At 36.1% G+C, this 26,465-nt stretch overlaps 1 protein-coding gene across 1 annotated transcript in view; it reads left to right on the top strand.

Annotated features, from left to right (window-relative positions):
* Positions 1-26,465, top strand: part of LOC103267277 (laminin subunit alpha-2) — a 443,000-nt gene that overhangs the window by 162,303 nt on the left and 254,232 nt on the right. The window contains exons 13-14 of the mRNA XM_008064880.1: positions 22,602-22,703; positions 24,235-24,446. Of these exons, the coding sequence (XP_008063071.1) occupies positions 22,602-22,703; positions 24,235-24,446 (314 nt within the window). The remainder of the gene's footprint in view (positions 1-22,601; positions 22,704-24,234; positions 24,447-26,465) is intronic.

The raw sequence follows: 26,465 nt of genomic DNA, 5'->3' as shown, positions 1-26,465 counted from the left end.
GGGAATGAGAAAAAAGGATATATTCTAGAAAGAAAATAAGGATGTAGATACTTGATAGGTTGCAGTGGTGCTGGCACATGTGGAATTCTCTTTTGTTAGTTTCTTGAGTCTTAGAAAATAGAAAATATCTGAGCATGAGGATATGGGAGAAGAATTTTGAAGCTTTGAGGAGAAAGGAGGTATGACATAGTATCCAGGAACACAGGACAAAAAAAAAAAAGGATCAGGCAGCATTAGGGATCTATGAGTTTAATAATCATGAATTTGAAGCAGGATCAGTCAACAGGCAGTATGTATTTCTTCAGACGTATCCAGCTCAGCTCAACAGTTGCAGATACAAAGAAGATAGAGAATTGGATTTAACTGAAATTGTCGTCTAGCCAAAGGAGTACAGTGAAACTAGAGATTAAAATGATTGAACATAGACTTTAAGACAGTGATGGGAAACCCTCAGGCTAGAGTCATTTCCCATATTTCCCTCCTTCTAAAATACTATTGGTACTTTAGTTAAGACAAGTCTTTGTTTTATGGGGCTATACAAGGTCTTTGGGGATATTTAGTATCTTTGGTCTCAGACAGTAAATATAAGTAGAACTTTACCACAAATTAAAGGAGCAACATATAATATTTGACAACTTTTTAAACTTTATTGCATTGTGCTTCCTTCTTCCTTAGAATGAAGTTTTTCTCTATGCCCCCAAATTAAGGCTAGTTTGTATAACATTAAGTTACACACAAACAAAAAAAAATCTGATCTTCTATTTGATATATCCAGTACAAAACATGGCAACATAAAAAGCATAGGTTAAAGTTTTGAAATTATACTTTACTGAGCACCCAAGAATTTCTAACAATCACTAAAATAGTTACTTTATTTCTTAGCTATATTAATTATAATAGCAACTGAAATATATTGAGTATTTGTATGGATGTCTGGAATGTATTAAGTGTTCATATGTATACTTGGCACAGTGCTAATTGTTTGCCTGCATTATCTGATTTGATCTTCACACAGTGCTCTGACGTATGTATTATCATGATCTCCATGATAATTGCAAACATATAAAAATGTATCTATTACTTTGAAAATGGAGGACTGCTTTTACAGTATGGTTGTTCACTGTTCTTCTCTACATGTTGGTATTGAATTGTTTCAGGCTGCTGAGGCAGCACTGTTAGAAACCACCATTTTCTTAAGCATATGCACACTTTGTTCTTTCTCCTTCAGTTCCTCAAATTGCTCATGCACTTTCTTTCTCTCTCTTTTTACATCGATGATTAAAATTGAGTGCTTAGATTTTGTTTAAAAAGCAACCCAGTGGAACATATGCCCTCCAAAATATTGTTTAGCGAATCTTAAACATAAAATGATTTAACTGCTTGAAGACGACTTTCAGCTTCTGAAATGGTATGTCGTTAGATATAGTGACATTTATTTATAAACAAATAAATGTCTTCAACCTCTATGTAGTTATCATCAGTATTAGCCATACAATATATATGGAGTTCCAAATACATTGTAAAAATAATCTAGATATAATAGTGGTCACTTATGTCCCCTTGATTGAAACTGCATTATACGATGTTCTTTCCTTTTCGGCTCAATAACCTGAAAAATATAGCTGTCTATTTAAAGAAGACATTTTCATGTTCGGCAGAATATTATCATCCTATAGCATATGTACAATATGGTCCTAATTTGTGCCTATATATGCTAGACTTGGAATACTCACTTTAAGTTTTACTAAATTTATTTTGGAGTTTAACTCTTACTTTTGACATGATTTATATTCTAAGTAGATCTCGGCTTCTTCCTGCTTAAAACTCTGCAAAATGACATTACATGGATAGGAAGGTATATGTTCTTATTATAGCAGTGTCTGCCAGGGCTGCAGTCCTGTTGTTAGAAGCCTGTCAGAATTGTCAATGTAAGCCTTCCTTTTCTAGGTGTTATGATTTAATCTGCTCACTCCTACTGCTCTCTGAAACCTGTGCAGCCATTCCGTATCTTAGAACAAAAGCTGAATATGGACATTTCTGTATTTTTTCCCATGTACCTACCTTCCCTCAAATTTTTGAAATTTTATTATCTCAAACTTATCCCCGCAACAAACCGTTCCCAATTAAAATTCTGGATCTGTGTGCCGAACTGGTGACTAGTGACCCCTGCAGGAATTTCTTTATCGTGATCGCACTGTATATATGTGGCAAGCGAATTAGCGTCTCTCCCCACCCTACCCCCCCTGCCCCCAAGATATCCAAGTCCCCATCCCCAGAACCTGTAAATATGTTATCTTACATGGCAAAAGGGACTCTGCATATGTCATTAAATGTAAGGACCTTGAAATGGGAAGATAATCCCGCATTATTCAGGTGGACCCAATCTAATCATAAGGCCTTAGAAGTGAAAGAAGAAGGAAGAAGGGTGATAAAACAGTGGAAGAAGAGGAAGGAGAAATTCAAAGCATAAAAAAGACTCTGTCTGCCATTGAACACAGAGGTCCCTACGAGAATGTGGGTGACCTCTAGAAACTTGGAGAGGGCACTGGCTGACAGCCGGCAAGGAAACCTCGGTGCCGCATCCACAAGAAATAAATTGTGTCAGCAACCTGAATGAGCAAGGACGTCCCTTTCCTGAGCCTCCAGAAAGGAACGTATTCATTCTGACACCATGATCTTAGCCACTGTAGCCCAGGAAGACCTGGGATAGAATTCTCAAATTCTCACCTACAGAACGAAGAGATAGTATATTTGTCTTGCTCTCAGCTTCAAAGCTTGTTATGGTAGCTATGGGAAACAAATGCAATGTACAGTTGACCCTTGTGCAACACAGGGCTTAGGGACACCAGCCCCTATGCAGTTGAAAATGTATGTATAACTTTTAACTCCCCAAAATCTCACCTCCTAATAGCCTCCTGTTGAGTGGAAACCTTACCAATAACATGAATAGCTTATCCACACACATTTTTCATGTTATATGTATGATATACTGTATTCTTACAATAAAATAAGCTAGAGAAAATGAAATGTTATGAAAAAATCTTAAGGAAGAGCAAATACATTTACGATTTATTAAGTGGAAGTGGATAAACACCTGCATCCTCACCTTCACGTTGAGTAGGCTGAGAAGGAGGCAGAGGATGGGTTGGTCTTGCTGTCTCAGGGATGGTAGAGGATGAAAAAAAATCTGCATGTACTTAAGGTGATATGCACAGTTCAAACCTATGCTGTTCAGGGGTCAATGGGATATGAATGCTTTCCTCTTTACAAGAGCAGTGCTCTAACCCCTGAGCTATGGAGCCACCATAATGCTTTCCTCTTTAGAGAGAAGAAGTTGGGAGGTATTTTGGGCACAACGCTGGAAGGAAACAATGGGATGAAAAAAATTGTGGGGAATATTTTATGGCATTTATTCCCCCCGCCTCCACTGAGGGCCTTGAAACACTGGTTTGAAAGCTTCACTCTAACAGAATAAAAAAAGAGGACTGAAAGTTCAGGAGATATTTTTGTGAAAAATATTGTAAGATAAATGGTGACACAGAGTTGAAGAAAGGTCTTTTTCCCCCATGTCTGACCAAGAACATGTTTGATACCCTGAGGGCCAAAGGCAGCTTTGCCTGAAGCTAGATTCCCACAGAAGCCACAGCTGAGCAGTGAAAAGGTATTTTAATGGGAGGCCAGAACAAATTTGCTTTGGAGATGTAAGGGGGCCTGAGAACTATCTTTATTGGACACCAGAGTCAGTGAAACTTCACTTCCATTCGTAGGTGTGCAGGGCTTGATGATACGTGTGTTATTTACAAAGATTGCATTCATAATTGGAAAAGCCTCAAGTAACTAATGTCCAAATATTCAGCTGATTTCAATGATATTCACATAATGCCACACAAAAGATGAAAACCTAAAATGTGAATCATTTAGTGAAATAATTCTTCCAATATAGCTATTTGTTGTTATGTAAGAGCCCCCTCAGAGGGCACCTGGTTTTGCTGACTTTTGTGAGTTTACTACTTACATAACAGAGTCAGGGTGTTCAGAGTATAGCAAAAGTAAGAGGAAAGTCAAAAAAAGAGAATGCAATAATGGTATTTCTTCTACCATGCACATGTGATATTGGAGCTCTTTTTGGTCATAAATTCATTAGCATATCATTTGCATTGAATAAATAACATTTATTAAAACAACACAATTTTTGGGGGGGACACTATGAACAGTTGCAAAATCAAAATTGCATTTTTAAAATTGAGCTATGTCGATGCAAATAAGTCAAGTTAATAGCTCATTGTTAATTGTGTATTACTTTTATGTTATTTAGAAAATTTATATGGGTAACGTTTTCAATATTCAATAGATAAACCACCGAAGTATATGTCAGGAGACATAAAGCAAATGATCAATTCTATGTCTTTATGGAACTACACAAAGGAAAAAACAATCTGTCAATTACTCAGCCAGGTTCATCCCAGTAGCCTACTGTCCATTGAGGCCTGAGAGACTGAGTGAGTGAAAGCCAGTTTATTAAGCTAATCAGGTCTTATTCTAGCTTTTTTAGGCATCAATGTATGATTTTTTAAAGAAGTAAACCGGGTTCGGGGGCTCAGCCTGTAATCCCAGCATTTGGGGAAGCCAAGGTGAGTGGATTGCCTGAGCCCGCGGGTTCAAAACCAGCAAAGGCAACTTGGCAAGACCTCGCCTCTACATTAAATCAAAAAATTAGCTGGGCGTGGTGGCACGTGCCTGTAATTCCAGCTACTTGGAAGGCTGAGGTAGAAGGATCACCAGAGCCCAGCAGGTCAAGGCTGTGGTGGCCGTGAGCGTGCCACTGCACTCCATCCTGGGCGACACAGTGAGTACTCCAACTCAAAAAAAAGATACAAACCTTTACAAGAACTTAGCTAATCTAAGTGTATTTTACATTCGCTATTGAATGCTTGTATGAATGATGAGCAAGAAAATTCCACGGACCAAGAAGCTTAGAACCAATTGAACTGGAACAAAAGAAACTTTAAGTACCATCAGTGTATAGAGTTTGTGGACAAAAAGAAAGACTAGGTACTTACCAATTACTATGCTACTAGAGTATCCAGTTTTGCTTTGTTTTGATTGGCTTGTACCAAACTTGAGTGAGAAGCAGGTGAACCCCAGTGCCCCTGCTTCCTCCCCGCATTCGCAATGGCTGGTCAGTGCCTCACCCACCTTGTCTATTCATCGATAGAACTACCAGGCTTTGCTGTCTCTCTACGTGATATAAAAAAGATTAATATTTTGGGGAGTTGCACCAAAATAGAAATTCCTGCATTCTCTTTGCTATATCCTTAGATTTATACATGCATTGGATATGGCCATGCTTAACACTAAGCCATATATAAAAATATGTTTATTGAATTGCCTAATAATAACTAAAATCATAATAGAATTTTATTTGGTCCAGAAAGATGATCAAATTTTCCTGAATGTCAGATATATAAAATAAGGTATTAGAAAATGTAATCATATGATATATGCACTTGCCTAATGATTATTATACACATTAACATTTCTTCAGTTCTCATTAGTTAAATATAATGTAACTCTAAAAATGTCTATTATGGCATTAATTTGCTGAAAATTTATTATGCAGCTTACCTTGCATAAAGAATATTTTGCCTGGACATTCTTTTTTCATTTTTGAACTTTGATTAATACATTTAAAGTATATTACCAGATTTGATTACTGTTTTAGGAATAGCAAAATTCCTTGGCTTTTGTGTTAATTATTTGAGTCTTAATTATTTTAAATAAATAAGTTGCATGATTATACAGAGATAACTTTTTAAGGAAATTTGACCCAAAAGTAAGGGCAAAGTCACTCTGTTCTAGGTTCATAAGAATAATATATGAAAAAGAATAATTATAGGTCCCAAATAAGATCATTAAGAAAAACAAAGCTATAGAACTGTGTAACTTTTGACTAGTGGTGGCTGAACTGACCAAACTAGCCAGGTATTCAACATTAGACTAAGAACGTACCAGTATTTCTATGTCCTATTACTAACTGGAATAACAGACCACTTCAAATTTAGAAGTGAAAACAATGATTTTAATATGCTCACCAATTCTCAGGTAAGAAATTTGGACAGAGAGTTGTAGAGATGGCTCTTCTTTGCTCTACAATATCTTAGGGATCAGCCAGGCAAACTCGAATAGTTGTGAATGGAACAGCTGGAGGCCTCTTCACTTACATATATGATGCTTGGACTGCAAGAACTCAAAAGCCAAACTCAGCTGAGGTAGACAACTAGACGTCGTACACATGACCTATATATGTAGCTTGGGCTTCTTCCAAACATGGTGGCCTTCTGTAGCTTCCTTCATGGCAACTCAGGGCTCCATAAGAAAATATACCTAGAAAAACAAGACAAAACTCAATGATTTTTGTATGACCTTAGTTTCAGAGCATCACTTCCTCAATGTTACATTGGCCAAAGCAGTCACAAGTTCCTTCAAATTCAAGAGAGAGGACAAAAACCCCAATGACACTCACTGGGATGAGTGTCAAATAATTTAAAGTGACATATTTTTAAACCATTGTAACTAAATAAGAAAGAACAGAAAACATGCTGCCCCAAGGAAATAGTATCTGTGAACTCTTTTAAGCTAAAGAGGTCATAGTCTAACATAAAGACTCAGGACTGCAAGCCAAGACCAAATTCCTCTGCCATTGTTTGCAATTTGACCTTGGGTGGATTATATATCTTCCCTGGGATCATTTTATCTTAAAGATAAAATAAACGTTTTGAGATTTAAACATATCTAAAATTATTTGATAGCTAAGGAAATGGATATAATCAATATCATTTTCAGACAACTGTTTAATGCATGATTATTTTCAGAAATTATGCAGTAGATTCTGAAGTGATAAAAGGTTGTTCATATTATCAAACTACCGCTTATTTATCATTGAATAAAAGACAATTGAAGATCAGATGGTGATCTTCATATAGACTTTCCTTATAATTCACTTCTTAGGTTTCTGAAAAATTTCTTATATTTTAAAATTAAAACTATCACTTCCAAGAATTACATGAGTGACCTAAATTGGTTTGATTTAGGAGAGAGCTAAAAGTCAGTATTTTTGTTTCTCTGCAGTTAGGACATGGATTAATTTGAAGAGGTATTTTCTTTTTTCTCCCTCAGTGGGAGAAGAGGTTTCTGTTAAATGGACCAGAAAGCTTATGGAGCCTTGAATTAGGAAAATATTTTCCACGCAAGTATAAGAGGTCCTGTACATTTAATTGGAAATTTTTTTGTTAGTCATTAGTAGCCCAAGACAGCCTTCTGTTTTAACTGATAACACAAGTCCCATGCATTTCCACATACCAAGATCTAAATGGTAGCTCAAAGAGAAAAATTGATGAGGAGCCTGGAAATTAATGAGACATAAGAGCTTTTGACTGTGACCTTGAGATGCAATTTGGTATTTATGATGTTAAATTGCTTGCCTTCTTTTAAATAGAGAAACAGCTGGTCTGTGTGGGAGGGATGTTAGTTATGATTGAGAAGAAAGAAAGAAACAACAGACAATTTTAAATCTTTAAACATATTACAAAAAAATAAGGTGTAGACTACAAAATCCAGTGCAATGCCAAAGTTCACAGAATGCATGAAGGTTACCCCTGCACGAAGTATACAATTGATGCTCTGATGTGAAAGAACATGAAGAAAATAAGTGTCCAAAGCTGCATAAATATTTGCACCCCTGTGAGAGTGTGAGAAAGTGTGTGTTTTATGTTGTGATTGATAGGACAGCTTTCATGGCCCTCTTTGAACTCTTAGCAGGAACTTTGGAATGTCCTGAGGGTCTGTCTGCCTTTGTATGGCAGGAACTCTGTTTTCTTAGAAAATAGTAAAAAACAGTTTGTACTCCCTTTGTTCTAAAAAGGTACCTATAGTTTATGGGAATTGGAGAACTTAGTAGAAAAATCACAAACTTTCATATATATATATCTTATAAAAATGCTCAGCTTTATTTTGAAAGTTTGGCTAATGTTTTCGGTTTCTTCTTCTCCTGGTCCTTCGTTTGAACTAAAGAAGCCATAGACTGCCTGACTTATAATATGTATGTGAAAAAAATGTGTGAATTCTGGCAATCCTGGCAAGGCTATTTTATTCTAATGATTTATCTACGGAAAATAAAAAGAAATGAAGTGAAGGCAAGTCTAAAATACTGTGTAATATATTTTTACTCAAAAGCAGTAATTATGAATGTTAGCGAACTTTCCTGTTAGACAAGAGATCTTGAACACTTCGTGAAAGTTGTATGATCCGATGGGAGTCAGATTTGTATTGTCATTTGAGTCAGGGAATTTTAGAACTAAAGGTGTCAAATAATAAAAGTGTACATATGTGGTGCCTCAAAGTGTGTTAAACCTTGCATCATGCAAGTCTCAAAGTAACACAGTAAAATAGGCAGGAAAATTGTTGAAATTTATACAGTGGAGAGGACGATTTTAATGCTTGCTGAAGTACATAATTTGTTCAAACTCATAATTCTGTGAAATGCTCAAACTAAGACATCATTTTAGCTTTTCTCACTTCTATAGTCTCTATTTTGGTTTTGGTTGGTTCTTAAGAAACAATTATTTTTAAAATGAAACATCTGTTTTGCACAGTGCTGGCTAACATGCAAGACACCCTTTTCTTGTTTTTCTTCATGTCGCTCTTCCACTAACCCCTCTGAATTTCTGAATACATTCTAAAAGCACTCATTCTAAAACACCCTCTCTGGTTGGTTGCCAGTGTCATTTTTCAGGTGCTGAAGTCACAAATATTTCACTTCACACTGATATTCTAGATAGCGGTGCTGGTATGTTTTTTCTATTAGACTCATTTTATCTGATAAAATCCAGTTCAGAATAAAAAATATTGAAATAGTAAGTACCATATATTTGAGGGTTAACTCTTATTTTCACTATCTCTAAACTTCCATGTTTTAATAGATAATATGTACATATATATATACGCATGCTCATTCACATATATATACACATCCCAGTCAACCTCTTTGGAGAACTCTAACTTATCAACTAATCTCTTCAATGGTGGTGTTAAAGAATTAATCATAGTACTCTGAATGTGCTCTGACTGGCTATGATTGTACTCATACATACACACATATGTATATACACACACATACATACATATGAGCATATTTATAATTATTTTTTCTCATTTTATACAAATGGTAACATGCCATACACATTATAAAAGCATATTATTGTTTTTATGTAATATAATTTGAAGTTAGTTCCATATTAATGGGTAAACAGTTTCTTCATATATATAAATGCATATGTAATATGTGTATACCATATGTGTGTATGGTTAATTCTATTCCATTGAATGGATGCACTCAAATTTTTCAGCAATGAGCAGTCAGCATAGAGGTTCAAGGTTGACTCTAGTACTAGACCATGAGGGTTCATATCCTGGTTTTACCACCTACCGTCTTTGTAATCTTGATACGTGATGCTTTGACTCCCTCTTCTTTAAAGTGAAGATAACAATAATAATATTCCTACCCCATAAGGCTCTGTATATTTAAAGCTACATTGCAGACCACTTCGCACTTGCTAAGCATGATGTTAGAATTAACTATTTCCATTATCATTACTAATATGTTTATTAACAGTCCCTATTGATAGACATAAGAGTGTCTTCCATTTTTTTAGACTAAAAACATTATTGCAATGAATACTCATTTGCCAAGCTATATCTCACATGCACCACACAGCTGTTGGATAAGTCTCCAGAGGTGAAATTACTATGCCAAAATATATATGCATTTATAATTTAAACAGATATTGCCAAACGATCCCATAGATCTTATACATGCTACCACCAATGCACGAGAGTTTCCCTAAAGCCCTTTCTAAGAGAGTATATTACCAACCTTTGGGTCTTTGCCAATCCAGTGGGTGAAAAATTGTATTTTATCAATGTTTTATGTTGGCTTTATTATATTATTAATGAAAATTATATATTTTCATGTTTAAGAAGTAATAGTGTTTTTTTCATCACAGACATTTACAATCAAATTCACAAAACCTATTTGAACTTACTGAATCCCAAGAATTATTAGGAGAGGAAAAGAATGTTTAAATAAGTTCTATCTTCCTTGTATAGAGCATGAATAATAGGTTTTGTGTTCTTCTCGTGAATTTCTGATAAAACCCTTTAAGGCAGGTGTTTCTATTCCCTTTTAGACATAAGGTAATGTATACATCAGAGTTAAATTAGTTTGCCCAAAATTATACAGTAAATACATGGACTAAAATCAGAGAGTAGGCAAACCTCCTTCTTAAACACATTCCTTTGCATTAGAGTCACATCATGTACACTGAGTGTTTGAGTGAGTATGTGTTTGAGTGTGTGTGTGTGAGAGAGAGAGTCTTGAGAGTAGGTGTTTAAAAAGTAAACATAAATCAAGGATGTATCTCAGTCTCACTAAATTAACAATGTGACCTTGAACAATTTAACCTCTTAGGACCACAATTTCCCCATGTATACAACCAAGTAATAATCATGATGAATCTATGTTATATAATTATTGGAGATTAAATGATGATAAAGAGCACTTTTGACATTCTAAAGATTCATGCAAATGTTAGCTTTGATTGTATAGGGTTCCGTAATTGAGTAGTCTTATTTTTTGAGGCCTACCGTATTTTTAATATTATCTGTATCTTGATGAATTAAAGTGGTAGATATTTTGTTTTCAAATTTTAAAAATCCAGATCATGCTGATTTGTTGCAATGATATGGTAGTCAGAGAATCTTGCTCTGACCACTTACAAAATTTTGGAGATTGTTTTACACAATGGCTACAATAGCAAGAACAGTGATAACAGCTAACCTTTACTAAACATTTACAAAATGTCAAACACTATTTTACATTATTCAACTGAATCCTCACAACAACCCATGAGGTAGTAGTTACTGATGTATGGTCTTCATTTCCCAGATGAAGACTTGAGACAAAGAGAGACTAAGTAATTCACTGCGGTCACATACAGCTAAGAAGTGCTGGGAACCGAATGTTTTACTCCAGGCAATCCAGTTTAGAACTGTACTCTTTTATATTATGCTATACTATCTCTCTGATACTGTGTGTGTAAGGAGTTTTCTCTTAATAAAATGTGTTGTTCTGTCTTATATAAGCTTTAGCTCTAAAATATCTAAACAGGTAGCAGGTGAATAAAGCTAATTCCTATTTTGGTGCTCTACAGTAAAAATTGGAAAAAAAAAACTAACTCTAATACTTAAGTAACCCACTATTAATAAACTTGCATGGTGGAATTGCAAATTGGCCAGTGAGATCAGATCTAGCCCAATGTCTCAGCAGCAGAATTCCTTTTCCATTATCTCAGACAGATGGACATCTATTCAGATATCTTCAGAGATACAGGTACCCTGCAAGATAGCTCATTCCATTTCAACAGTTCTAGATATTAGAAGTTAATTCTTACACAGGATGTCAAAAATATCTCCTCATCTGACACTTTATTTAGGTTCTGAACTATGAATCACAAGTTTTCTATTATGCTTAAGAGACCTTCAGACATTCCAAGAAAACCAACATGTTTTCCCTAAGTCTTCTCTTTTTAAAGTTAAGTACTTCCATTACTTTTCCAAACCTTTTGTTCAGCTGGTGAAGCCATCAACATCCTGGTCACACGCTTTGGATGAACTCTAATTTGTCAACTACTCTCTTAAATAGTGGTGTCAAGAATTGATCACAGTACTCTGGATGTGTCCTGACTAGCTATGATTGCAGTTGAATCACTGCTTTCTTTAATCTGTACACCATGTGTCTTCTTAATATGGACAGCATGCTGTTTGTCTATATGACCACGACAGATTGAAAATTTATTTATGACTTATAAAATATGTATTAGTGGGTGCTGAAATTTACACTATTATTCTAACATATCGAAGCTGGCAAAAGTAATGTCATATAGTTGATTTACGTGTGTAAATGTCTAAATGACTTAAATATTGATTTTTTTTCCCTTCAACTGCAGATCAAACTTCCCAACGGTTTGATAACGGTTCCTTTATGTTAAAACAAATGCATTTGCGGTTCACCATGCAACAGTACATATGCTTTTAATAATTAAGCTCAAATCACAGAAAAGCTCAAATAGGCACAATCTCCTTTGGTCTGTTTTTAAAACTGATAAAGACAAGAACAGAAAACCAATGAAGACATATTTTAATGACTGCAAGTTATCTCATAGGGGTAGTACAAATTTATCCTGGTTTTTATGCCTTCTTCATGTATAATACATTTAAATGATATATGGTGTAGAATTTCATTAAAATTCAGTAGATATTTATGCAGGATCTACTGTCTGTAAGATGCTTATGCAAAATACCATAGGGAGACATTAAGGTATGAGTGAGATCTGAATCTGATATCACTGTGATCACTTCCAAGAATCCTAGGTTTTTAAAGGGCAGTTAGGATTTTAAAGTGAATTAAGAAATAAATATCATTGCCATTAGTTTATAGTATGAAGTGTTTTACAGTATTTGAATTTTGAAACTATACTTATTAAAACAGTATAGCTGACATGTATTGAATACATATTATGTGCTAGGTAATAGGAGAGGAGTTTTATGTGTATTTTCTTATTTCATCCTCAGAACAAACTTCTGAGGTAGGTGTAGTTCAACTCATTTTAGTGAAAATTCGCTGAAGCCCTGAAAGTATAAATAAATTTCCCATGGGCCATATAGCACTTAAAGCCTGAATCAGAATCCAAAACCAGCTCTGGAAAATCTCCAGCAATGAACTTAATCTTTTGTGTGATGTATATACAACTCCAATATTAATAGACACGTCGAATAACTAATACAACTCTTGACCTGTTTATTCTGGGAGAAGACACTTAAATATATTTTATGACCCTGCTGATTCTCCTCTGGAGTGTGACTTAGTATCCACTGCACCTTTGGGATCCTTATCTTCTAAAATTCACAACCAGCTCCTACTGCTGTAATAAAGAATCACCTGCAGAGTTCACGAGTGAGGATAGAGAAAAAAAGGGGAATGGGGTAGATCAATAACTTTTAGCATTGAATCAAAACAGTATCCTAAGGCTGGTGTTCAGGCTCCGGCTTCTGTTGGAAGTAAGTTGACTGCGATTTCAAAATGCTCTCCATCTGAATAACGTAACCTGAAATTAATTGAACTTCTGTAAGCACTTCAGGCCATACTCAGGATTGCTGAAGATGTAAGTCAACATTGAGGGTTGCCTACAAGGTGAGATGAGCACTGTTTTCTACACGCTTGTTCCTCCCTTTGCAACCTATGGGGAAACAGTCACACAACAGCCCTCTACTGTCCAATATAATAAATATCCTTAAAAGACAAAATCCTGAAGCAGCGAGAGAAAGGTTAACCAAAATTCTCATTTAAAAAGAAAATTACAATGCTGATATCTCTTTTTTACAGTGTTCGCATAAATTTTCCACAAGGCTTATACATCTTCTTTTTATTCATGTGTCATTTTTGGGACAATAGTAAGTCTGTTTCTCTTTAGCTTAAAGGAACTTGGATTAAAATGTGTTCTGTTATTTTAATCAGTATCAATGTTGTATATCATAAGCATGCAGTTTTTCGTTTTCCTGGCAGAGACCTTGAGAAAAATGTAAGCCTTAGTCGATAAGAAATCTATGTATATATAAAACCATAACTCATGGTTTATTTGACTAGATTAACATTTAATTATGTGTTATATATATTTTTGTAATGCATATTTACGCATCATTAATCTAGCCCATAGTAAGAGTACTAATGGAATGTCCCATCCAAACATAAGTAAATAACTGGAAAACAAACAGCTGTTGCAGAGACCCTGTTTTTTGGTTTGGGCCTAATGACACAAAGGCTTTAAGAGAATTTGGCCACTACACTTTATTCACATCTGCTGAGATTACACTATTTCAATTCTAGATTTGATCAGTATATGTTACAAAGTAACAAGTAGTTCTATAAATCAGAAGACTTAAAGGAAACATTAAATGCTAATTTACTATATGGAATGCTGTTTTTCTAAGCACTTAAGCATCTTTCATGTAATGGTTAGCAAATTTATTCATAGAGTGTCTATGTTTTTAAGTGCTCCTAAATGGATATAAATGTTTGTAATAGATATGTGAAATAGGAAAGAAGAAGCAGCAGCTCATCCATTTCATTTGCCATGTTTTAAAAGTTGGTCTGCCTAGCAGATTTGGTTAGGCTCCTTGTTATATGAGAACCACTGATTGTCAGGTTTTCAATTACAGCCAAAGGAGTTCTGATCTGATCAAACCCTTCAAACTCTGTTTCCTTTAAATGATAACGGAGTGTATGGAAAGTATAACTGGGCCTTGCTTTCTACACAGGAGACAGAAAACATGTGGAAGACAGGTTGGTGTTCTTCAAATGAACAAACTATTTAACAAGAATCCATATGAGAAACTCATATTGGTTGCCCAAGTCGTCTCTATAGTTCTTTCACAGACGCTTTTTCCCCTCTGCCAATCAAAACACTATAATGAATGTATCTTGACCTTATCAACGAGAAACATGGTAGACAGACACTGACTAGGAGATCATTTGTGGGAATGCAGTGAAGTTATGGTGAAATGTTGGGAGAGGAAATATGAGCGTGTAGTTCTGTGGGGAGTAGAAGCACTGAGCTGCAAGGACCCCAGTTGGGCCAATCAGTGTTAGTTACACTGAGGCAGTATCTTTGGTGGTCTGTCCCAGAACTCTATCCTTGACCCTGTCACATCCATAATTTCCATCATTTACTTCGTATACTTCTGAAACTTAGGTGGCACCAAATACAGAGGAATGCAAAGTTATCCCATCAGGTTGGACTGATTGCAAGCCTACAAGGAAAATAATCCCAAACTCGGGCCTTTTTCCAACTAGTTCTAATGACTGTACAGGTGAAAAGGACATAGCTCCTTACGGTGAAAGGAAACAACCTTAGAACTGTCCACCGGCTACTACATAAAGAAGAAGGAAGATAAGGAGACTGGTAGTAGGAAAGAAAGAAGGCAGGAAAAGCAAGCAGAAAAGGAAAAAAAGAGGAAGAGAAGTGAATGCAGGCGGGCAGGATATTTCCTCAAGGATTTTTCCTTTGTATTCCCTAGACAGCATAACTCAGCCTCTTGCCTTCTAAATCAACATTTCTAGGATGTCTTGTTTCTGTTTGACACCCTCAACGCCTGATCTATTTTCTATACATTAAAAGTAGTGTAACTTTAAGACCCCAAGTGTAAATTCGTCCTGTTTTCTAATTCTACATCCTCTTGCTTCTGTTCTATTCTAATAATTATCAAGCTTTGAAAGAAAAGAAACTTGCTCCTATCTCAGTGTTATAAATGCACTGAAGAAAATAACAAAGCCTTGCAGTGGAATACTGTTTTATGCTTAAAGAGAGCTCCGTGAATAGATGCATTAATAAACACTTTTATGGGAGGGATACATTTTTAGAGTTTAAGGTTCCGGGACTTTGGAAGCTAAAAAGACGATGGCTTGCCCTGTTTGTGATACTCAATGGAAATGGACAGATATGTTTAGTTCATCTTGCTCAGTATTACAAAGCCTTTCCTCATTTTATTTTAGTGTATCCCTCCTGAAATATTTGTTCTGCGAAGCAAAAGCAAATATTAGGTTTTACACCCCATTTAGTGGAATAACAGTGATGATAATCTGACATCAGAGAAATATTCCAGGCTTGTTTCATGGAAAGAATTTGCTCTCCAGATACTTTGTCCTCAGTGGGTTTTCCCGTCCTTCACCCCTCAATTCATATTTCTTGAAACTGGGAGGAAAAACAAAAGACGCTAAACCACAAGTAGACTAATATTAAATTCTGTTAGAAAACTTAGCTTTATGAATTACCTTTAGCCTTTTCCACTCATAAGGGAAAACTTTCCCGCCTCATTAAATCTTTAATGCAACGTGCGCCATGCACACTATATTATTATGTGTGACACTGGGTTATATATTGCATAGTAACTATAATGTTACTTGCAAACAAGCTGTTTCTTTCCCCCCTGAAGGTGAAATTAAAGCAGGTACTCGTGGGAGACAGCTCCTTGTGTTGTTCTTTTCTAAGTGGGGTGAAGCTGAGGCTCAGCAAAGTGAATGGCTTAGCCCGGAACTGTCTCCAGGAGTGAAGGTGCTTTCCCTGGCTGTGCCTTCTCAGTTTGGTATCTGAATCTCCCTGAAGAGAATTTCTCTTAATAGATATGGAGAAAGAGGTGAAAGGCCAGACCTTCGGGGACCCTTAAGGAATGGAATAAACTATTCTCACAGAATTCACTTTCTCTTTGTATTGAAAAGGGGTACAGTTTTCATCTCTGGTAAATATAGTCTAATCCATCTAGTAAATATGAGAATTGCCACAAAGTGAACTAAAATTGCACTTACTTCTATCTGCAGAAAACCATATTTCTCTAGCCAATAGAACGATAGCAGTTTAGGTCCTAAATAGCTGAAGAAAATGAAATGTTCTCTTGACTGAACGTACAATGCTCTGCAAAATTACAGCAATCAATATTATCTCCAAAATCTAATCTGAAACTAATCTGAAAGTCTCAAAGGTAGAATTAATAAATGAGTCTGCAAAGTCCGTAAATGAGAAAAATTTAAGTTACATACAGTGCATGTAACTTTCCAGTAACAATTACATTTTGTTAGAGTTCTTCAATGAATGGCAATAGATGAATTTGTTTGCACAGAACTCTACCTGTTGTAGACTCCTTTGATCATCTTATGTGTTGTGGGTGCCACTGACTCTTCTTCAGATTTTGGAAATTTCACTTAAAAAAACTTTGTTCCTCAGTCTTCTTACTAGTGAAACATTAGCCAGGCAAACAAAGAAAAGCAGAATTGGAGAGTGGTAGGAATGAATATCCCAGCAGGAAAATTAATTTTTAGAAATCTAAGCCACATATATCCATATATACATATGACTAGATCAGGAGTTCCCAAGCGTTCTGAGTTTGTAATATTTGTGGTGTCGCCATAATTTTTTTTCACAGTGCTTCCTTGACCAACAGAAATATGCCACAGTTCCATTAATTAAGGAGTTAGGGCCAAACAGGCTAATAAATATTTATGTTTTAACAACTTAGCAGTTGTCTGAAAAGATAACACACACAAGTTCAAAAGCAATGTTATACTTTTTGTTTCCATAAATAACTGCACTTACTTACTAATGGAATCTGGTGCCTATTTGGGACAGGATAAAATTTCTCAAATGAGTAACAGATTGGACAATGCTCTTCTTATATCATGTTCCACATTGATTTGTGTGTGTATGTGCAGTGCTTGTTTTTTAATTACGGTATTCACTGAAAACTTTTTAAAATAAAAATATGACTTGGAGAAAATGCAAGTAAAAAGCGTGGCTCAAAAATTTTGAGAATATCTGTAAAAGGAATGTAGTATTTTCTGATGCTAAAATTGTGAACTACCTCAAACTAGTTGTTTGTGTATGTACAATAGATATTTAGCATTGTTGTGTTTCCATCAAACATTTACAATATCTTGCAGTGCCTTTGTGAGTTCACTGCAGCACCTGGGGCACCTCTACACGCAGTTTGTGAATTCAGGATTACATTGAAACTGGAATGATATTATAGATCTTAGACCCACTGGAGAGTTTTCATTAGGGAAATGCAACAGAAGTAATTATTGATGAAACTTTGCCCAAGAAGAAAACTGAAGTAAGAGGGATTAATTCAGATGCTTGGTGAGAACCTACTAAGTGTGATATAGCAATGGGAAAAGAGAGGCAAGACGCATTTCAAGAGAACAGATCGAGGAACTAATCTGATATAAATAATAAAGTGAACAAAATTATGTTGCACATAAACTTTCGAATTTAAAATAGGGAAGTAAAGCATTTGGCCTGAACCAATTATGGAAGTTGAGAAAATGATCAAGTTTATTTCCTGAAAAGATCTGGATAATGAGATTAACTTGGATATGTTGAGCAAGTTTGAGACATTATTGTAAAATCATTTAGTGTGGGACTGTCATGGGATCCATCATAGCCCCTCCAAAGTCATATGTTGACATCTTAATTTCCAGTACCTTAAAATAAGACCATATTCAAAGATAGTATCTTTAAAGAGATGATTAAGTTAAAATGAGGTCCTTAGCATGGGCCCTGATCCAGTACGTCTGCTGTCCTAATAAGAAGAGGAAATTAGTGCACAGAAACACTCAGAGGGAAGACCATGTGGAGACTTGAAGATGACCATGCATAAGCCAAGGAGAGAGGCCTCAGAAGAAACCAACTCTGACAACACTTTGCTCTCAGACTTCTAGCTGCCAGTGCTATGAGAAAATAAATGTCTGTTGTTTAAGTCACCCAGTCTCTGGTACTTTGCCATGGAGGCACAAGCAACTTAATACAATGTCACAGCACAGATCGGAAGATATAGATTGACCAACCAGGTATAATGTAGTAGTTCAATCCATGACCAGGATTCAAATCCATATGAAATGATAACCAAATGAGTAAGAAAGAGTCTTGGAGACATCCTTCATTGAGTGTAGAATAAGAAAAAAAATGTTTCTATAAATGAAATAAAGGTATACCAAGGCAGGAGGAAAATCAGGAAAGTTCAGTATATTGGAAGACAATCATATGTCACATAAAGATCAAGAATAAATCTCAACAAAAGGGCCATTAGTGGTTGCTATATAGAGTTTATGAAATACTTTTAATGGAGTACCAAGGGTAGGCAATAGGATACAGGAGATACAACAAGATGAGAAAGGGTAGAGGGATAGGAATAAGGAAAATGAGTGTAATACCCCATATCTCAAAGTTGGATAATGAAACTAACCATAGGTAAGAGCTAGCGGAGACATTAAAGTCAATCGATGACTAGTAGCCCTGTGCACACGTTTGATTTGATGAAGAAACTGAAGACTGGGATATTGAAGGAATTATAGAAAAGTACAGAAGCAAGGGCAAGGAGGAGCAAAGCCAAGGTGGCATTTGGAATGTGGAGGAGTAGACAGATGGACAAGAGGCAGAGAATGCTTCATCCGCAGTTATAGAGAAGGACAGTGTATACTCAGAATATTCTCAAAGTTTTTCCCCTAAATAACAATATCCTTCAGAAAAGGTGCTGTCTTATAATTGAGTCATTAAAAAGTATCTCGCACAATGGTGTATATTCTTCTTTGGAGAACACACATTGCTGGAAACAACACCAAGAAAAGCTTGTTTTTATGGCTTTTGAAGAGTTTGCTTTATGGAGTTGAAGGAAAAATAGAAGCAGATGAATTTAACAAAGAAAAAAGTCTTCCTAAGGGTGCAACCTCTAAATTGCAGGATAATATCTTAAGCAATCCTTTAAAAAAATTACTTAAATAAGTATTTAACTAATTACTTATATAGATGTGATCATAAATATACACTTTTAGGGTAAAGGAAAAAGTCACTGATTCTAATATTATGCAAATTGGGTGCTTTATGGCTTAGGAAAGAGCATCTGGTACAGTATTAAACATATTTGATAAAGAGTCTGTTTTCACACAATTTGGATGGGAGTAAAAGATTTGCTGATGAAAATTTGTAGATGATTCAAAATATATAATAATGCAAAAGAATGGATATCAATAACACATGAAAGAATTTGGAGAAATATTTTATGAAATATAGAATTTATTTATCAAAAATTGTGTATTTACCCTAACATGTTGAAACTTTAGTCATCTTCAAAGTACTCTCCGTCTGATGCAATACACCTATCAAGCCCCTTTTCCACCGCTCAAAACAGTTTTTAAACTTGTCCGTTTTGATACCTTTTAGTGCTTCTGCCATCTTTTGTTTTACCTCTTCCACACTGGCAAAACATTTCCCTTTAAGAACTTTTTCCCTTTGAGAAATTTTTCCCAGGAAACAAACAGACAAAAAGTTGCTTGGGGTGAGATTGGGTGAATGGGGAGGGTTGGACATGGGCGTCATGCTATCTTGGTCAAAAACTGCTGAACACTCAGCGCAGTGTGGGCAGCTACATTGTCATGGTGGAAGAACAAGTCACCTGTTTGCTACAACTTGGGATGTTTCTTCCAAAAATTGTGACCCACGACAATTCCAGCTGGGACACTGATGCTGATGAATTCCTAGAGCACATGCCTGGCAGGGGGAGCCTGTACTCCAAGGGAACTATCCTCCAAAAAAGATAATTCCAGTTTTTTAAGGGTCCTCCATTGTATGAGTTAGCATCATTTTAAAATAATTATTACCATTATCACTCACCCTCAGCAGAGTAAGGTCAATTACTTCTATTCCTTAGTTCATGTTTTATATCAACACTGACCTATGTAAGGTCCCTCTCTATTTCTGTATATTTTTTTCTCCTTTTTCCATCTCTAATTTGTCTCTCATATTACCTATGTAATATATGACTTTATAACTATTATAAGTAGTTATAAAAACAGCATTAACAAATCAAATAAGCCGGACTCGGTGGCTCAGCCTGTAATCCCGCGCCTTTGGGAGGCTGAGGTGAGTGGATTGCCTGAGCCCGCGGGTTCGAGACCTGCCTGGGCAACTTGGCGAGACCTCATCTCTACAATAAATCAAAAAATCAGCTGGGCGTGGTAGCGCACGCCTGTAATTCCGGCCACTCGGAAGGCTGAGGCGGAAGGATCGCCGGAGCCCAGCAGGTCGAGGCTGCGGTGGCCGGGAGCGGCCACTGCACTCCAGTCTGGGCAACAGAGTGAGACTCCAACTCAAAAAACAACAACAACAACAAAAAACAAATCAAATATTGTACATGAGACTTTTTCTTCTTCTTCTATATAGTCTTAAAAGCATGGATATCCAAATTGCACACACTTTCACTATTTTTATCAGTAAAATAGGAAATTACTCTTATTTCTGAATTTATTTTTATTTAAGCATTATACAATCATTTTGTAAATCAAGTTGACATTTTTCTTTTCTTTTTAAAGAACATATTTTTAAAACACATGTAATCCAAATTTTAAATAATTGACATATATTTGGAATCCCAAAAGTTTTGGAACGCTACAGACCTATGTTCCAATGTTCTTCTCAAATTGAAATCTCGATCTCTTACTAAATATTTTTATTAATTTAGAAAATTCCAAATAGCTCAGTCCTCCTTGAAATATGTGGAACATTGTTTTTCCTATTGCTTTTCTAAATTCTTCATACTGGGGAGATGTCTCACTGATTTGAACAAGCATTCTGTGTGAGGTTTTGAATGCTTATCTTAATAGAACCCCAAATCTTTTACATAGGTTCACCCTCATTGCTCACAATAATGCCAAGTGCTATATTCCAGGCAGATATTTATTATTTTATATATGAAAAGACATTAGAGTAAGGCCATTTCTCAGTGTATCAGGGGAATAAAAGTTTTCTGAATTTTAGTTCCTTATAGAGCACCACGTAATGAGCTCTTAGAAGGCATTGCAGAGCTGCAATTTAAAATCCTGTTTAATCAGCCTTGGCGGCGAGCTATGTGCCTTTCCCTGTGGAACAACTCTGAGAGGAATCAGGACTCCTCCTCCTCCTCCATCCAGAGCATTGCCAGTCAGGAATTGCTTTCTGGTCAGGGTCTGCCGCGAAACGCCACAGAGAGCCACCCCAGAGAAGCTGGGTCTCTGCATGTCAGCATGGAGCAAACAGCAGAATACAAATCATCAGCTTTGTTTTATGAATATCTTTATTTACAGTGCTGGAGTGGAATTTTTTAAAAAAGGACTACAGCATTTGCATTGAATCTGTCACTCAGCAACTTCAATTTTGATTCCTGTCCTATACATGATTTTGCTTTCCCATTAAAAAAAAATGTCTGCAAGGTGACTGTCAATGTCAGAAAATGTAAACCTCAAGTATACTTTGCGTGGGGCTTGGCATGTGTGTTAAAGGAAATAAGTTTGCTTAATGAAAAGAGGATAATATTTATTCGAACTAAGCTCATTTGATGGCTCAGGGGAAAGTATACTTTCTTTGGCAGTTTTGATTGAATTTTAATATAACAAAATCCACTGCTAACCTTTTATTTTTCTTTGACCAACAACATTTCTCAGCTCAGCTTATGGGTTCTATAAAGTGCCTGTCAGATGAAGGAATGTCTTTGTTGAAAGCCTTCAGACTCCTAGAAAGTGAGTGACCCTCAGGGATGGGTAGAAATCTCCCAATTTTGACAAAGATCCTTCTCTGTTTGGGATTTGTAAAGCTCAAACTGTAGACTAAGAAGATGACAGGAGGGTCTGTGTTCGGTTTCATGGAACTTAACCTATTGCAGGAAGCCTGCAATACTGGGGAAAATGATACATGAATTTATATTTATGTCAGGCTTGCAGTTGATGGGTAAGGTTCAGAGAAAGGTTACTCTTAAGAAATGTCTATCATTCCCATTCTGCGTTCCAGCGATTTCTGCTTCTTCCAAATACTGCCCTCTAAGACAATACAATTATTTAAAAATAATAAGCAAAGCATGATTTATTAGTATGTCTCCTGTCCTGTAATGATTATACATCTTCTGTCTTGTAGCTCCCAGCAATAGGAGGACAACTGACCTTTACCATATCATATGACCTTGAAGAAGAGGAAGAAGATACAGAACGTGCTCTCCAGTTTATTATTATCTTGGAGGTAGAGTACTGAGTGCATCATTTATGTTCAACTGTATTACACCCTTATGTTACCTGGGGTTACCAGGGCTGTTTTTTACCTGCCTGGTTTGACATTCACTTATGTTACTTACTACTAAAGAAAAATATACCTTAGGAATTTTTTGATGCCACTCTTTTGTTTAACTCCTAGACATACCTACAAGATTAAGTGTATCCATTGTGTTCCCAAGTACATCATTGTGAATGATAAAGGAGACCTTTAGATCAGACTTGAAATTTAAATTTAGCACATAATAACCATGTTTCCAAGATTATAAATATGATGAAAATGTTTAGGTAAATACTAATTTACATAGTTGTATTTTTTCTCCATCTCCCCTTGCTTCCCAAGTAGATTTTATTGTCTAATTCCTTGTTTCTATTAGTCAAAAGTAAATGAAAAAGGAAACTTGTTTATTTAGCTGTAATTAAATCTTGCCTTCAAAATCCTATTTTAGGTAAGAAAGATACAGGAGAAACTGCTTTCCGGAGTTGGAGCTCCGTAGGCCATTCCAGAATGCCTGGAGCCTGAAGTTATGTTAGAAGCTCTCTCCTACCTTTTTCATCTCCTTTCTTTCCAACAATATATACCCTTCCCCTGACACTCATACATATTTAGAGGCATACACATGCAGGCATGTTCATGATTCCAAATGGGTAGATGTTAATTTAGCACCAGGCTCTGTTTTTTTCTTGAAACTTTCATGTATGTAAATCAATGACAAAATGACAATGACAAGTTATTTTTTCAAATGAAATTCTTCTCTCAAACATGATGATTTTTCTGGTATTGGATGAAGTAATCTGAAATGTATATATACACATATATGTGTCCATATATACATTATATGTGTATATATATACATATAAAACAACTAGATGTGCACTTTAGAATTCCTTGAAGATAAAAGGGGTTCGCTAAATGTGAAATAGTTATATGGTTAGTTCATATGAATGAACTAGATAAGTAGAATTATCTAAATGTCATACACAGTTCAGTCAATATACTCCTTATTATGAAGCCATTATCCTACTGTGATCACTAGGCTGAATTTGTTTTATTGTCTGTTTTTTCCCATATAGAAAAGTCTTTAAAATAATAGCTTAATCCATTGTTTTAAGCTTCTTTTCCTACTGTTCTACACAACCCACATCCATCATAAAATATGATATTTGAAATATGTAATTGTTGTGCACTTGTGTAAAATCAAGGTGTTTATAGTCACATACATGTTTTTGAGCTGTCAGGTATCTATTATATTAGTTAATGAGGAAGTGATGTCATGCAAAGCCAAGAAGCTTGTACTTAGTGATGCCACTGGCTAAGGCTAATATTGAAATTGCAATTGCCTTCCCTTCAAATATGCCAGAAATTTTCTGAGTGATAGGAAAAGCCAACCCGAAATTAAAAGCCTGCTGAGGATAATCCAATGGGTGGAGAATCCAAATACAGATACATTTTACTTCTTTTCAGTTTTACCCTTTGATACTTTTTTCCCCCTCCCCTTTAGGGAAATGACTTGAGAATCAGCACAGCTCAAGATGAGGTGTATCTGCAACCGTCCGAAGAGCATGTTAATGTATTGTTACTTAAAGAAGAATCGTTCACCATACATGGCTCCAACTTTCCAGTCAGTAGAAAAGAATTTATGACAGTGCTTGCGAATTTGAAGAGAGTCCTCCTACAAATCACATACAGCTTTGGGATGGATGCCATCTTCAGGTAGAAGCAAGAACTGCATCTCCAGTGTTCACAGGTGTACCTTGGGGGCAAACATGCAGGAACCTGAAGAGTGAATTTTAAGGTCCCTGGGGTTTGTTGTCTTCCCATAGCAGATAACAGTGGAGCCCTGATTTTCTGAAAGGCGTTGCTACTAAGACTTTAAAGTTTTAAATATCCAGAATAAATGTGTCTCCTTTAAGTGTTCAGAATAAATTATTATTGATGATTTACTCCGCAATTCTGTCAGAACATGTGGATAAATGGGGATTTCTATATTGAGAAATCCTATACTGGTGAATAAAGTCTCCTTTATGGCAGACACAACGGCTCACACCTGTAATCCCAGCGCTTTGAGAAGCTGAGGAAGGAAGATGGCTTGAGTCCAGGAATTAAAGGCTGCAGTGAGCCGTGATCATACCACTGTACTCCAGCCAGGGCAACAGAGTGAGATCCTATCTCAAAAAAATTATTTTTAAAGTCTCTTTTATGATGGCTCAGATAGTGAAAAATGAAAAAGATGTAATTCTAGGGTACCTATGTTTGGAAAGTCGTTTGGAAAGTATTTTCTTCTATTATTTAATTTACTAGTTTCTCACTTAATAGTCTATATAGTAAGAAATGTAAAGTTCCATTTAAATAACCACACAAGTCAATATAAAATACTCTTAACACTACGCATGATATAAAGAAAAGAGCGTGAGCTTTGGTGCCAAACTGAATAGGAATTCAATAAGCTCTATCGATTATTATAGGCGTGACCTTTGGCAAGTGATTGGGCCTTGTGGTATCTTGGTTTCAGGTGTAAAGTAGTGATACCAATGCCTATTTTTCAGAATTATTATGAAAATGATACATGATCATTAGAAAAGTACACATTACCTGGAACACTTTGAGTTCCTTGTTCTCTCTCTCTCTCTCTCTCTCTTTTATTTTAAGAAAAAACTCCTTGACTTGAACCAAACATGCCTACAGCTGACTGACTGTAGGTGGCTGTAGCTTCCATTTTAAAAACTAACATCTTAACATTTCTGTCTGACAAAATTTTAACGTCAACTGTGTCTGAATGAGCTCTTTACCTGTCTCTTTTTCTACTATAAAGAGGAACACAAGATGTCATGGGAACTTCATTCGAAATCAGATCAAGTTAGATGATCAAAGGCAATCCCAAACTGACAACTTGGCCTACTCTTAATCAAAGCAGTGTGTTCAATATTGGATTTTTTTGCTGAACCACCCTGCACCGCCCCCCCATCATTTGCCTGCATTGCCTAGTTTATCTTTTCAGTGGTATCGTTTCAACTAAGTATAATCATCATTACCATTTCCCCAAAGGAGAGAACTGCAGATTCATAAACAGAACATTTGCCGAACAATGTACCCCTTCTGCATAGGCAATTCCGCGAGAAGCTGGGTTAAAATGCCATGAAGAGGAGAAGCCGCACTTAGGAATTAATTACGTTTTTTTCTCATTTACTAGGTAGAGATTGTCACGATGTTTAAACAGTGTAGAGAGATGAGTCCTCTAGCTTTCAAAATGAATGACAACCAAACTGACAAAGAAAGTGACTAGGGGGCTTATTTATTTTCATCAGCATTGTTTCCCAGGCTGGTAAATACAAAGACATTTCCCCCTGATTTATGTCAGACAATTTCGGTGTCTATGCATCTTAAAATCACTAGTTTCGTTTGCAGTCTTCTGAGACATCCCCATCCACGAGCCATGTGTTCACAGGCCGTGGCTATGTGAACTGTGAACTAATCCAAGTAGGTGGCCGCTTTCTGAAAAAGCCAGGGTTAGATTTGCAGCTCCTATCCACTTCAGGTGAGCCGAAAGTCGGCATGAATCCCGAGTCAGTACGCTTGTTACATTTTATTTAGCTCTGAGCCGCTAGTAGATTGAGTCATATTTGTAAAACATCACTTGAATTGATTTCAACTTGTCTTGCACAGTAGGCTCCTGACTTGGTGTGCTGTTTGTGTGCAAGCACAAGTAAATTGAAGCTCAGCAAAAACTCATGT

The sequence above is a fragment of the Carlito syrichta genome, unplaced genomic scaffold (assembly GCF_000164805.1).
Source record: "Carlito syrichta isolate Samal-C Ts95f unplaced genomic scaffold, Tarsius_syrichta-2.0.1 Scaffold308095, whole genome shotgun sequence".
Classification (NCBI taxonomy): Eukaryota; Metazoa; Chordata; class Mammalia; order Primates; family Tarsiidae; genus Carlito; species Carlito syrichta.
This window is presented reverse-complemented; position numbering and strand designations above follow the sequence as displayed.